We start from the raw sequence: 12,813 nt of genomic DNA, 5'->3' as shown, positions 1-12,813 counted from the left end.
AAATAGAGGTAATTTTGTTTGTGAATACTTGTGAGGTTATTTCACTAGCCGGAAATTTAGCTTATTGTGCTTCACTTCAATCAAATCGATTACTTAATGTGCTTCAATTAAATCGAATCACGGAAGTTATTTTATATGCATATAAAAGAAGTAATGTTAATCCGTGATTTATTTCAAAATTCTTGCTGCAAATCGATGTGGGACATAAATAATACAATAAAATACACTGAAAACAGAATGAAAACAAACTGAGGTGATTTATTTTCGCCAAAATGTAGCTTCAGTATTGCGGAAGTGATAAAAAATCCATTTGATTCTTGAAGATTCAAATGTAAATCCTCTTAACATTTTTGTCTTATCAGGGCTACTCACAGAAAAAAAATAATTTTTTTTGAAAGAAATTTTGCGGATAGAAGAAAATGATAAGTGGTTCTGAGCATCCATCCTTCTGAGTTATCCTTCTATAAATTACCTTCTGAGAGACATTATATGAGCTAGGATTTATAGCAAATGAGGATAAAAAGATTGGCATTCGATTCCCACTTAAGAGAATATTGTTCCTAGTTTTGGGTCACCGAATCATTGACCAAAACTAAGAAAAATTATTACCAATTTTTATTATATTTTTGCCGAGCTTTCGACTTAAGAACTAGGTCATCTTCAGGGTTCATACTTGTAGACAATTAAACTTTTTTTTTTTGTATCCAATCTAATTTTGCGACAGCCTATGCATTTCGTAGACTGATATTGGTAATAATTTTTTTTTTTTCTTTTTATGTTGTAGACTAAAGTGAGAGTTTGGGTCCTGTGCGATAGAGGCCTTCATGAACAAAGATCCTGCGCTAATTTAAACTAGTGTTGTTCAGTTGAGGTTCGAACTGAAGGCTCAACTGAGTCGAGCTTCGACTCGAGCCTTTACGGCTCGAGCCTTCAGAGCTCGAGCTTACAGCCCTCGAAGCTGGAGCCGTGAAGTTCAAGTTGGAGGCTCATAAACCTGGAGTTGGGGGCTCACAAAGTGCGAGCCTTTTAAAATTCTTAAGGAATGACGTGTAACCAATTTCAATGAACAACTAACTTCAGAAATTATTGTATTCATTTATACAAAAATATGTTGAAAGATTCATTAGCTGTTATAAGTTGATTTTATTTTAAGAAATGAATTTAGTAATTAGTACAAATAAAATGCTTCATATAAAAAAAAAAAAAGCTAGAGCCTTGGAGACTCACCGAGCTCTCTGTGAGGCTTCAGCTCGAGCTCTGACTCGAGCCACCCCCTGAGCCCTGAGAACTCGAGCGCTCAAGGCTCGAACCTTATAGCCTTATAGCTCAGCTCTTGAACAACACTACTTTAAACCGTGGTACTGTACAATGAATATACTAAGAATGGGCCAGGAATTACCAAATGAATGCACCTGTTCAGAGTCAGCGATCCACTGACAGACCGTAACATCCTACAGTTACCACCCTGTCTGTTCTTGGTAGTGTATAGGAGTGCACATAAATGTAACATTAAGAAGAAATCATAACCATTAACAGTTGTGGCTTGATGAGTGCAGTTAATGTGAACTGGTCGCTCGATAGCTGTATTTCTTGTCAACGGGATTCGCATAAAAGGAAGTACTAGCAACAGGCTAGAAATGGAATACTTAACGCTACATTATGTACCTGGATTCAGGTTTTATTTTGCCCTTTAAGTCGGAGAGTTAAATGTTTTTCCATCGATGTATAACCTTAGGTAAAACTTTGGGAACACATTTGTTTGTATGTTATAATTCTAATATGATATATATTAGACATTTAACGATAATATGAAGTAGTGAAATTTGTAATACTGAAACGTTCAGACAGCCGTGATTATTTAGAGGCAACTTCGGTTGGGGCCTTGGAAAAAATGAATGGTCTGCGAGGCCCCAGAAAAGCGTAAGAGGAGCACTATTAATCGGGAAATACCGCAAGAAAGACCTAGAAATTGAGCTGATTAAAGAATTTGGAGGAGCTGACGAAGATGAATGCGAGGCAGTAGCGGAGAAAAACGCTGTGGACTCTCGAATCTCTGGAATACTTTGTTGAGGAAAGCCAAGGTTTTTGACGGATTGTAATTGTAAGTTCGTAAAGGATTCATGGCAAGCAAAAGAAAGGTAAGGACAGTCATGAGTTTGAATCAGAACGTCTATCAATGATAATTTTGCATTCATGCATCATCGGCTGACATAAACTAAAGGAAATATCCAACGATGAGGACACAGACACACTCTGAGCTAATTAAGACGGTTGTAAACAAATGCGCAAAATCATAATGTTAAAATCACCCTCAGGAATTTAAGGCAAAAGAAAGGGAAGAAGTTATACGAAGTCTGTAAATTAAGTAATGAGACTGATTTTTTTAATTTTTTTTATTCAAAAAAAATTACAATTCTATATTGTCACCTTCAAAATAACTTCCTTCTGAAGCGACACAGCGCTGGAGACGTTTCTTCCACTCCTCATAGCAGTGCTCGAACTCCGATACTGGAATAGCCTTCAGCTGGTCGGTTACAGTCCTTTGAATGTTTTCGATTATCCCAAAATGAGTTACCTTGAGGTGATTTTTCAACTTCAGGAAAAGTCACAAGGATTCAAGTCAGGCGAATAAGGAGGCTGAGGAGCCATAGGAATGTTTTTACTGGCCAAAAACTCGTTTATTGAAACGAGAATCGTCTTCCTCAAATGACATAAATAACCGGCAGTTAAGTAAGAAAAAGTCCGCTAATTGATGTCTCAAATATACCAAGAATCTCTTACTAAGAAACATTATATGACAGTCACTAAATGAAAAAAAAATTAAACTTATAAGCAGATGCTACAAAGAATTTAATAGGAATGAAGAGAGGAATACAGTGGTAGAAGGATAAAAGTAAAGATAAGAAGGCAATGGAAAAATGAGGACCTTAAGGAAATTTGAAAATTACGGAGGTAAAAGAAACTGTGGCTTTCTGCTGAAAAAATAGATGAAAACAGATGTACTGTAGATGAGTCTAATATTTTCTTAGATTTCTCGATCGTGCGCGAACACGATTTTTTAATAATAATAATAATAAATACAATTTTTCAATTAAAGAGAGAACGTTACAATGAGGGGACGAGAATGTAACGATACTGTCCTTGCTTTTAAGAGAAAGAAATATACTGAATTACAATCGTTATTAGCCAATAAAGGTTTCTTAAAGGGCTCTCTGAGGTGAGAGGTTAACGAAGGGCAAACGATACAAAGTGAATAAAAATAACTCGAACATTTATTTCGTTATGAAATTAAACTTATATTCTTACTAGACGCGAACAGTAAATCAATATATACTAAAATCTTCAGTAACAATTGAGGAGTTTCGTTAAATAATTTGGAAAGTTGATAATTAGTCAACTTTGTCCAGGTAAAAATTGAAAGTCTAGAAGAATGAGAGGGAAAATTAAAGTGCCCTAAAGTACGATTTCTAAATGATTCACTATCCTGTGACTTTTATATCTTGAAAAGAGAGTTGCTCATGGGATGCAAAATAAAAATCAGAGTATTCAACAACCACTTGGACTCAAGGGATTATTGCCTTTTTCTCGGTATTTTTGGAAAAGAGATTCTGTATTTAAGTTTAGACAAACCGTTAGAGAGGAGTTCATAGAATTCATAATTATACTTTAAAATGAAAATACATTTCTTAAAATATAGAAAAAGAAAGAAAACAATGAATTAACAGCAGAATTTTGAGTTTTTTTACACGAATTTAAAAATAAATCGCTGTTCGATTTAGTTAAATTGTAAATTGTTGTATTACACCAAGTAATTGTGAAGTATCGCGTAGCCTAGTTTCGACTTACTCTGAACGGATAACCTATACTTTTCGAGTTATTTACTTACTTTTCTTCTTTCTTTTATTATTTACTGAATACATATTAACGTCTACGGCTACGTCTTGCAAATGCAAGTGATCTGTTATTTTACCTCATTTACTCAAATAAAATTGGGCTCCATCGCTTCCAAATTTAATTTTCAGGAAAGAAGTTGGATAATTTTTTTTTTTTAACTACCAAATAAACGTTCACACTCAATAAATTTCAGATTTCAGAATTTACTTACTTTATGTTAACAATCAATAAAATAATATTGCATATTATCTAACAGAAAGCCATATAATAACTGTTATGAATTATAATAAAAGAATTTAACGGGTCCTTCTGTATTAAAGACAATTTCAATGTCCTCAGACCTAAGATTTTAATTTAACAACTATTACTTCGCCTTTGTTTTATTGTCTAACTGTTAATAACCCTTAACTGTAAAAGCAGCTAGATAATAGGTCAAAAGGATAATCTCTGCAAGAGTTTCTAGCTGTATCTATCAAGAAAACAAAGAAATTATTAATCCTTCCAACAGTATTGTTTAACTTACGATATTCATGGCGTTGGATTACTGCAGATGATCACGAAGCTACTGAAGTTCTAATCATCTCAGGAGTGTAGTAAGTTAGACAAGAGAAAGTTGTTGTACAAGAGGATTGTTGTGATAAGGGTAATGACTTGTGGAATCTTTGAAACTAGCAGAATTTTATTAGGTTCGAAGGGAACGGATAAATCTATATTTAGAATTTTATTGGAGACGTAATAAGAAGAGATGGTGAGGCTTAGAAGAATTCTGGATTATCAGGAAATAAATTGGATTTTAAAAGTAAGAATGCTTAGCGGAACCTCACATCTCTAGTACAAAAAAAATAAAGTAATGTTTACTTTTTTTTTGCCGGTTACCAAATTAGGGGTCGTGAACAAATCTCTAGTCTGTAGATCCGTTAGGTCGCAGCAAATTTTTATAAGAAGTAAGTTTGTTTTGAAATGTAAGTTTAGATTGTTCGTTGAGCAGTCGTGATAGCAGCAAAATCGTTGGTCAGTCCCACTCTATTCAGTCTCGTGTAAGAACTAGACAAGTTAGTAGTTTGTCCTTATGCAACCCAGGTAGCGAACACCGTCAGAAGTAGTAGGAAGGCACCATTATTACGAGTAATTCCAACACCAGTAGAGAATCTGAACGTAAAAGAGGTTTGATTACATTTCTGATCATTAACTATTATCTTCCATTTTTAGCACCACTTTTTTTTATACAGATGTTCTTGATGATGCCTAGAAGCCTAGCTATGTCCGCGATGGTAAGCAAAGATAGCGATTATCATGTACAAAGATTGAAGTTACTGTTCTAGGATGCAAAGGAAAATCAGAAGAGTGAATTGCATACATAGATCCTAAAATACTACACAATGGATCTCCTGCATTCACAAAACAAAAAGTAGGAAGAGAAGATAGTTTCTTGAGAGACTTGGCAAAACCCTAATGTAGACTAGAATGAGGAAATAGATTTGGTATAGGGATGCCTTTGATTTTGACTGTAACATGACAGGCATCGAGGAAAGCTCTCTTACAGTACTGTTCCTTCACAAAAGGAGAAGGCTGCAGCATCTACAACAAAGCGATGAGGTGCATTTGCTTTAATCCAAACTGACAATCAGGAAGAATTTTCGAAGCTTCAAGGACTGGAAAATGAAACGTTTAAAGCAAGAGCTTTATTTTTTGGTACTACTGAAAGAACACTCGTATTGGCTAGCTGTAAGATATCAGTTAACAGTACATGGTTCAAATTAAATTTTAATTTTTTAATTTAGAAACTTTTAAAGTTGGTACCAGGTGATTGATTCACTGGTTTACTAAGCAGATATTTATAAAATTAATTAAAACAAAAACCATAATTTAAAAGGATAATTAAATCAATTTGGAACCAGAAAATATATATTTAAATGTTACAATAAATTTACAAGACATTTACATTTATGAGGAGACTTCATTGGGTGGTGATGGTCTTTCCTTAGTGCCTTGAATGTCATCAGTTCTATCATCTTCGCAGCGGACAATAGATGACTTCTTGCGTTTCGTTTTATGTTTTACGCACTTCTTTCGTTTCGTACTCTTCTTCCTCTTTTTACAATGTTTCTTTCGACTAGAACGCCTGCTAGATCTAGAACGAGCGCGTTTTTTCTTCCTTTTACATGAGATGCGACCATGTCTTCGAGGCTTCTTCTTCTTCTTCTTTTTCTTCTTCTTACATGAGACACTTCTCTTTCTCCTTACTTTCTTCTTTTTCTTACAACTTCTTCTGCTAGCTTTTCTTTGCCGTTTCTTACCACCACATGTACCACACAAGTATGTAGAACCTTCAGCTAGAGCGTATTTATCGTTTCTTAATTTTTCTATGAGGCCCATATCTTCGGCAGTTTTAATTGTATCTAGTAATCGTGGTAAAACTGCTTTTGGTTGAACTTCTTGAGATGTTGTTACATATTTAAGTATTTCAGCTACACTCAATCCCTGACTTCCTTCAAGACTTTTCAGCGCATCTTTCAGCAATTCCATCATCTTCACCCTTGGTATAACCGTGGGTCTGTTTTTGTTCAATCTTAATTCAACCATCTTGAGGTATTTAAAAAAAAGTCAAATGTAAATAATATTTTAAATAAGTAAAGCCAGAAAAAAATTAAAATTTGACCAAAAATTTCACTTTACTGCCATGACTGATTTATCACTAATGAATTTTAATTTTTTTTAAACACTACATATTGTTTATTAGATAGTCTTTTTTTCGCAGCCTTTATTATTTTAGATTATTCGTGTTTTTAATTTTTTTTCTGCATTAAACTTTTTTATAAATAAAATAAAATTGGAGTCTTAAAAAAAGTAACAAGCATAAATTAAATTTGGTATATATTTATAAAAAAAAATATATATATATATATAACTTGGAATTCAAAATAAACTTTATTAAAATTAAAGTAAAGTTAACATATTTTTAAGAAATAATTTAACATCTGTATTCTTACTTTGTTAAATTTTTTCTAAATTCAGAATTTAACTCATTGTGATTATTTTATTTGATCAATTTTAAATATCTTGTTTTTTCTTAATTCCCATCCTGGGGCGAATTTGGGGGAATGGTTCCTTCGAAAAAAAGGCAACATTGGGGAAATTCACTCACTGCCAGCAGAAAAAAAATATCTTTATCTTCCAGGCTGTTTTTTCTGTCTTAAAAAAAAATATAATTGAATCAACAAAATTAAATATTATCACAAAAAGCGCTCAAAATTATTCCTGGTATTAAGTAGTGTAGTAGGTTCTGTACTTTTAGGTTTTAACTATAGTCAGTTTGTTTGGTCTTCTAGTTGGTCCTGTTGTCCAGCTTCTCTGTAAGTGCTCTAGAAATACGAGGGTCGTTTGAAAAGTCCGTGCAAAGTCAGAGAAATAGCACCACTGGCGCATATCGAGGTTATGTTTAGTTAGTAGCATCTCTTGGAAGAACACACACCAAGTTTCAGCCAGATCGGTCTATTTCTTTGTGTTTGGCATTCGTTTGAATCGAGGAAGTCGAGTAATTTTCCAAAAATGGACGAAAAAGAATTTCGTGTGTTGATTAAACACTACTTTATGAAAGGCAAAACGCCTCAGGAGACTAAAGAGAAGCTTCATAAACATTATGGTGACTCTGTACCTTCGATTAGAACAGTTTATAAGTGGTTTCAAAATTTTCGGAGTGGCCATATGGGCACAAGTGACGCTGAACGTTCTGGACGCCCTGTTGAGGTTACTACTCCAGAAATCATTGATAAAATCCATGATATGGTGATGGATGACAGAAGAGTGAAGGTGCGTGAGATTGCTAGTGCTGTTGGCATCTCGAATGAACGGGTCAACATTTAGACATGACAAAGGTATCCGCAAGATGCAAGCGTCGTTTCGTCACTGTGGATGAAACATGGATACATCACTACACTCCTGAGACCAAAGAACAATCTAAACAATGGGTTACCAAGGGGGAATCTGCGCCAAAAAAGGCGAAGACCGTTCCTTCGGCCGGAAAGATTATGGCGACTGTCTTTTGGGATTCGCAAGGAATAATCCTCATCGACTATCTAGAAAATGGTAAAACTATTACAGGTGCATATTATTCATCGTTATTGGACCGTTTGAAAACCGAGCTGCAAGAAAAACGCCCACGATTGGCCCACAAAAAAGTCCTTTTCCATCACAACAACGCACCAGCTCACACCTCAGCAGTTGTGGTCGCAAAATTAATGGAAATAGGGTTCCAACTCGTTTCACATCCCCCCTATTCTCCAGACTTGGCTCCCTCGGACTACTATTTGTTCCCCAATATGAAGAAATGGCTGGCGGGAAAAAGATTTTATTCAAACGAGGAGGTGATTGCAGAAACGAATGGCTATTTTTCACACTTGGACAAATCCTATTATTCGGAAGGGATCAACAAACTAGAGCAGCGTTGGACGAAGTGTATAAGCCTAAAAGGAGACTATGTTGAAAAATAAAAAAGGTTTACCCCAAAAAATTAAGTAGTTTTTATTTTTGCACGGACTTTTCAAACGACCCTCGTATGTGTATTGCGTTTTCCTGGAAGTCTTTTAAAGATGATCTTTTCTTCTCATCATTATAATTGAGATTTACGGGTCTACCCAGCGTTTTTAAAGGAAGTGGTTGTAAAACCAAATCCACTGCGACCTTAAAATTTATTGTATTCTCTAAAAATATTTAGGGTACAACTGTTGTTCAAAGGTTGATCATCAAAAACTGAATGAAAAAGCATTCTGATAAAAATTTGACAATTTTTGCCTTTCCTTTATTCTGCAAAAGATAACTCTACTTAAAATTAGATTGCAAAAGAAATAATTTAACCGTTGATGGAGGTAATTCCGAAGCAAGTAATATATCTCAGCTTCAGTAAAACAAAATGAAATCCTAAGACAGGAAAAATGAACTGTATTAGTGTGTTCACAAATTTTGTGAAAATGTATGGTCTGTAATAGACTGAAAATACTTTGTGGCATGTCCGAAGGAATGAATTGCAGAATTAGTTAGCCAGCGGTTGGTGAAAATAAAGTTGCGGAACTGTAGAATAGAACCTGACAAATGATTAAGACTATTATTTTAAAGAGAATGAGGATGAATGTACTGCAGTATGTTCTCCGGCCGCTGGCGGAGAGAGAGGTACTCTCAGCCTACTTTCACCAGCTGCCGTGACCATCCACTCCTGCGTACTGTTACCTGGGGCGGTAGTCAGCAAGTCAAGGCCGACCAAAGTCATGGTAACTAGTCCTCCTTTACTTCCACGAATTCTCGTCATTGTTTTCGCCCTAAATATTGTCTTCAAAAAGTGCAGAAGGTAATTTGTTATTTGGTAAATGGTATAACATATGGCGTACAACCTCTTTTAGAGGTATAATTCTACACATCAGTTTGGCTATAAGACATCTAACTCAACTGTACAGTAAAGTCGTAGATGGTAAATGAAACATCTTGGTTAGGAAAAGGTTGCTATATCTGGAGACTTCCTGTGAGACAGGCCTTCGAGAGAGGCGTATCGGCCTCATCTTCGGATTGAAACAAATCCTATCTGAAGGATATCATCCAGTACTAGAGAATTATCTATCGCAGGTATTGCCACAGAGAAGTACACGTAAAACGATAATGTATTCTATCAATGTAAATTTCTACTTCGACTGAAAAAACATTTAAACTCAAATGCATGAACTGTCAAACCGTTTACATTACAAACTGCAGTAGCAGTTCGTGTTAGGACTGTACGATTGCCCAACCACGATATGCTCAGCTCCGACCCAATACGGTACCATTTAAAGAACTAAATGCAAAATTTTTGATCATTCTTCATTTGGTATCAATTTAAGAAAACTACTATTCAAACCAAGAAAGTCTGAATTTTGAATTGTGCAGATAATCAGAATTTTGTATCTGGTTGCAGTACTATTGCAATCATTGGTAATTCTGTAGTGAACTTGTATTTTGTTTTTATATACATTTTAAGACGGCTCAAATGCATTTCATGCTTAAACGGTTAATCTGAGCAAAAAAGTGGTAGAGGTAAAATTTGTTACCCCTAGTCACCTCTAGTTTCAGAATATGTGACTTGATTTTAGATTCCTGAACCGCATACGCGGCTGACGCGCTACCAAAAGTGAGGGTTTGCAGTTGACCCCCATTTTCATATACACACAGTTTTAAAGAGTATAAAAAGTTATGAAAGAAACCGGAAACCGCAATTCGATATCTTCAAAATTAAAGGTGCTAGGCCATTTCAAAATCTGGTATTTATTAATCATATTTCAATTTTTTAACTTGTTATCAAAGAGAAAGAAGAGCACGCGGTCATTTTTTTTGTATTTTTTCATCCCCTTTCTACTAAAAATATTGCCAAGGCAGTAAAGCTAGTATTTTTCTTAATATCGGGAAATAAGTCATTTTCCGAGTGATTTTTCTAAGAAAAATGAAATGTTAAGAGCTTTAGATGTTCTCAAGCATACACAAAATGGCTAAAAATTAATTTTATATCTGTTACAAACAAGAAGTTTGAATAATTATTTGGTAATTTTGGGAGAGTTGCGTTTAATTACCAAAAACATTGGAAACCTCCTGCCACATATTTAAGTGATCAATATCTTTCATGTAAAGGATCAAACTTATTCCTTAATTTATAAAATAATGCACTTTACACAACTTGTGAAGCATGTACTGTGCCTTCAAAGGTACCTCCTCTGGCTCGCAAGCCAGGTTAGCCAAGAGGTCAACTGCTCTCTGTATCTGAGGTATGAACTGTCTATGTTCACAGGAACGGCAACCAAAAACTAGGACCACTAATGTTTTAAACTTAGACTAAGGGAACGCGTCAAATTTCCATTGATTTCCTTAATAAATGTTTAATGTATTTTTAAATTAAATATAGCAAATTCTACTCAATAATTTGCAAAAATGTAGATTTTGTTGCCCGAGAAAAAGCGGATAAATTTCACGATATCCTAAAAAGAAAATACCATCGTTGATTGACCTCTTTACAGAGCGGATGTTGGTGTAGTGGTTATGAAACGTAGATTTGTAAGTGGGAGATTCCCAGTTCGAATTCCGTGAGTAGCTCATTTTTATTTTTTTAAAAAAAATGTTAGTAAAGAATGTGCTTCCGCCCCGGTCCATACATCAAATTGGTAGTAGGACATTACGTCATGCCTGAAAAAGAAGCGATTACTTTATTTGCCTCTCAAAAATAATATTAATAAAAATACTTAAAATAACTTTAAAGCTGCAAGAAGTTCTGCTAAATTTCTTTCCGAGATCTTCAAAGGAAATTCCAACGTTTGGATCGATTTGTAACTTGGATCGATTATTATATTCATTGTACCGTTAAACTGGCCTGAAATTGGTTTCCAATTTGGAATGAAAATATAAATACTTTATTATTTATTTATTTTATGTGACTGCAGCCTTTCGTTACCAAAAACATATAAAGATGGGCCATGTTCCGATTTATTTAGTTGTTCCTAAATTGCTTTAATAAATGGTGCCCGTTTTAAATGAGGCAATTAAAAATGGAGTCTAATGTAAATGTATTTTTATACGAACTATAGCATAAAATAATCTTAATAAAAGCAATGATTTTAAAAATACTTTTTTTCCAAGAAATATGAGAATTTATGGCTTATTATTGTCATTTGAATTAATAAAATGGGCATATCTGGCGCCAGCCTTAACTTGGGTAGGTGAGGCGTTCCTATAAATACAAAAATTTGTAGGCGTTTTGTTGGATCGGTTTAGAGAAAAACATTGCTAACGAAGCTCAAAATAACTTAAGGTGCCGCCCGTTAGTCTCATACTTGTAAGATGGAGGCATGAAGTTTAATATTACAACATTATTATCGATTTTGTATCCAATGAATAGCTACTTAAATTATGCATTCTATTGGTTTATGCAGCGAACTTACAATAAGTTACTGGCGCTTCTGAAATCTGAAACTTTACGGCCCGAAATCTTCTCAATTCTTTGAACAGTTCTTCTCGATTGCAGACTACAAAGCCAGCGTTCAACTCCGGAACTGTGAGTAGCAAAAGCCTTCTTGATAAGAAAAGGGCAGTCAACAAGAGATGCAAAAGAGAGCAAAACCTCTTCCTGTCTTCAATGTACTGTCACTGACCAGTTTCTTTTATTTACTAATTTTATTTTCGGATAATTTTGGGAGAGATTAGGGAGTTTGCTTCTCTCTGAAATATATTTCAGAAGCTGAGAATATTAAGCATTATTTCATTAATAAAAAAACCTTATTCGTTCAATTCGATTTTTTATTTTAATTTTTGAAATACCTAATTAAGAATTTTAAGAAACAACTTTATCTCATAACCTTTAATAGATCCTTTAATTCATGTCTCAGACGATTTCATTTCTTTAATTGTCAGTATACTGAACATTCGTGTCAAAGTGCGTGAGAAGATATCTAAGATTTTCCTTTTGTTTTGTTCTAATTAACTAAACTTTTCTTTCTTGGATTTTCTTTGAAAATTTATAATATCTTATTTCTAAGCTATCTTTCCTTGTGTATAATTGTTTTTAACCTTATTTATTTTAAAACGAAGAATTTATTTTCCCAAGCATTTATAACTTAAAATTTATTCTTTATCACGGTTATTTATTTTTTAACTAAGTTATTTGTTGAAGACTGAATAGATAGGCTCGGATTCAATTTAACGAGGGATTGATTTTTAGTTAGTTTTTTTCTAAAATTAACAAATTAAGTTAATGTATATTGTTTAAGATGTTTATTTATGTTTGTCATTTAGGTAAAATTCGTAAATTGATCGACATTTTGACGAACTCTCGAGATATTTTGTGCTATTTGCTCAATAAACAAAAAAAAAAAAAGTTGCTTGAGATTGAATAACATCATTGGGGAAGAGATTAGC

General features: G+C 34.1%; 2 protein-coding genes across 4 annotated transcripts in view; both read right to left on the bottom strand.

The window, feature by feature from the left end:
* Actn (alpha actinin) overlaps positions 1–12,813 on the bottom strand; it is a 164,893-nt gene that overhangs the window by 69,899 nt on the left and 82,181 nt on the right. The window lies entirely within an intron of this gene.
* LOC141452413 (uncharacterized) lies at positions 5,782–6,611 on the bottom strand. The gene has a single exon (XM_074124526.1). The coding sequence runs from the start codon at positions 6,475–6,477 to the stop codon at positions 5,839–5,841; it is 639 nt and encodes a 212-aa protein (XP_073980627.1). The 5' UTR covers positions 6,478–6,611; the 3' UTR covers positions 5,782–5,838.

This window comes from Rhodnius prolixus, unplaced genomic scaffold (genome assembly GCF_049639745.1).
Source record: "Rhodnius prolixus isolate KJV_2025 unplaced genomic scaffold, Rpr scaffold_3, whole genome shotgun sequence".
Lineage (NCBI taxonomy): Eukaryota > Metazoa > Arthropoda > Insecta > Hemiptera > Reduviidae > Rhodnius > Rhodnius prolixus.
The sequence above is the reverse complement of the archived record's forward strand: the minus strand, read 5'-3'. Positions and strand labels throughout refer to the sequence as shown.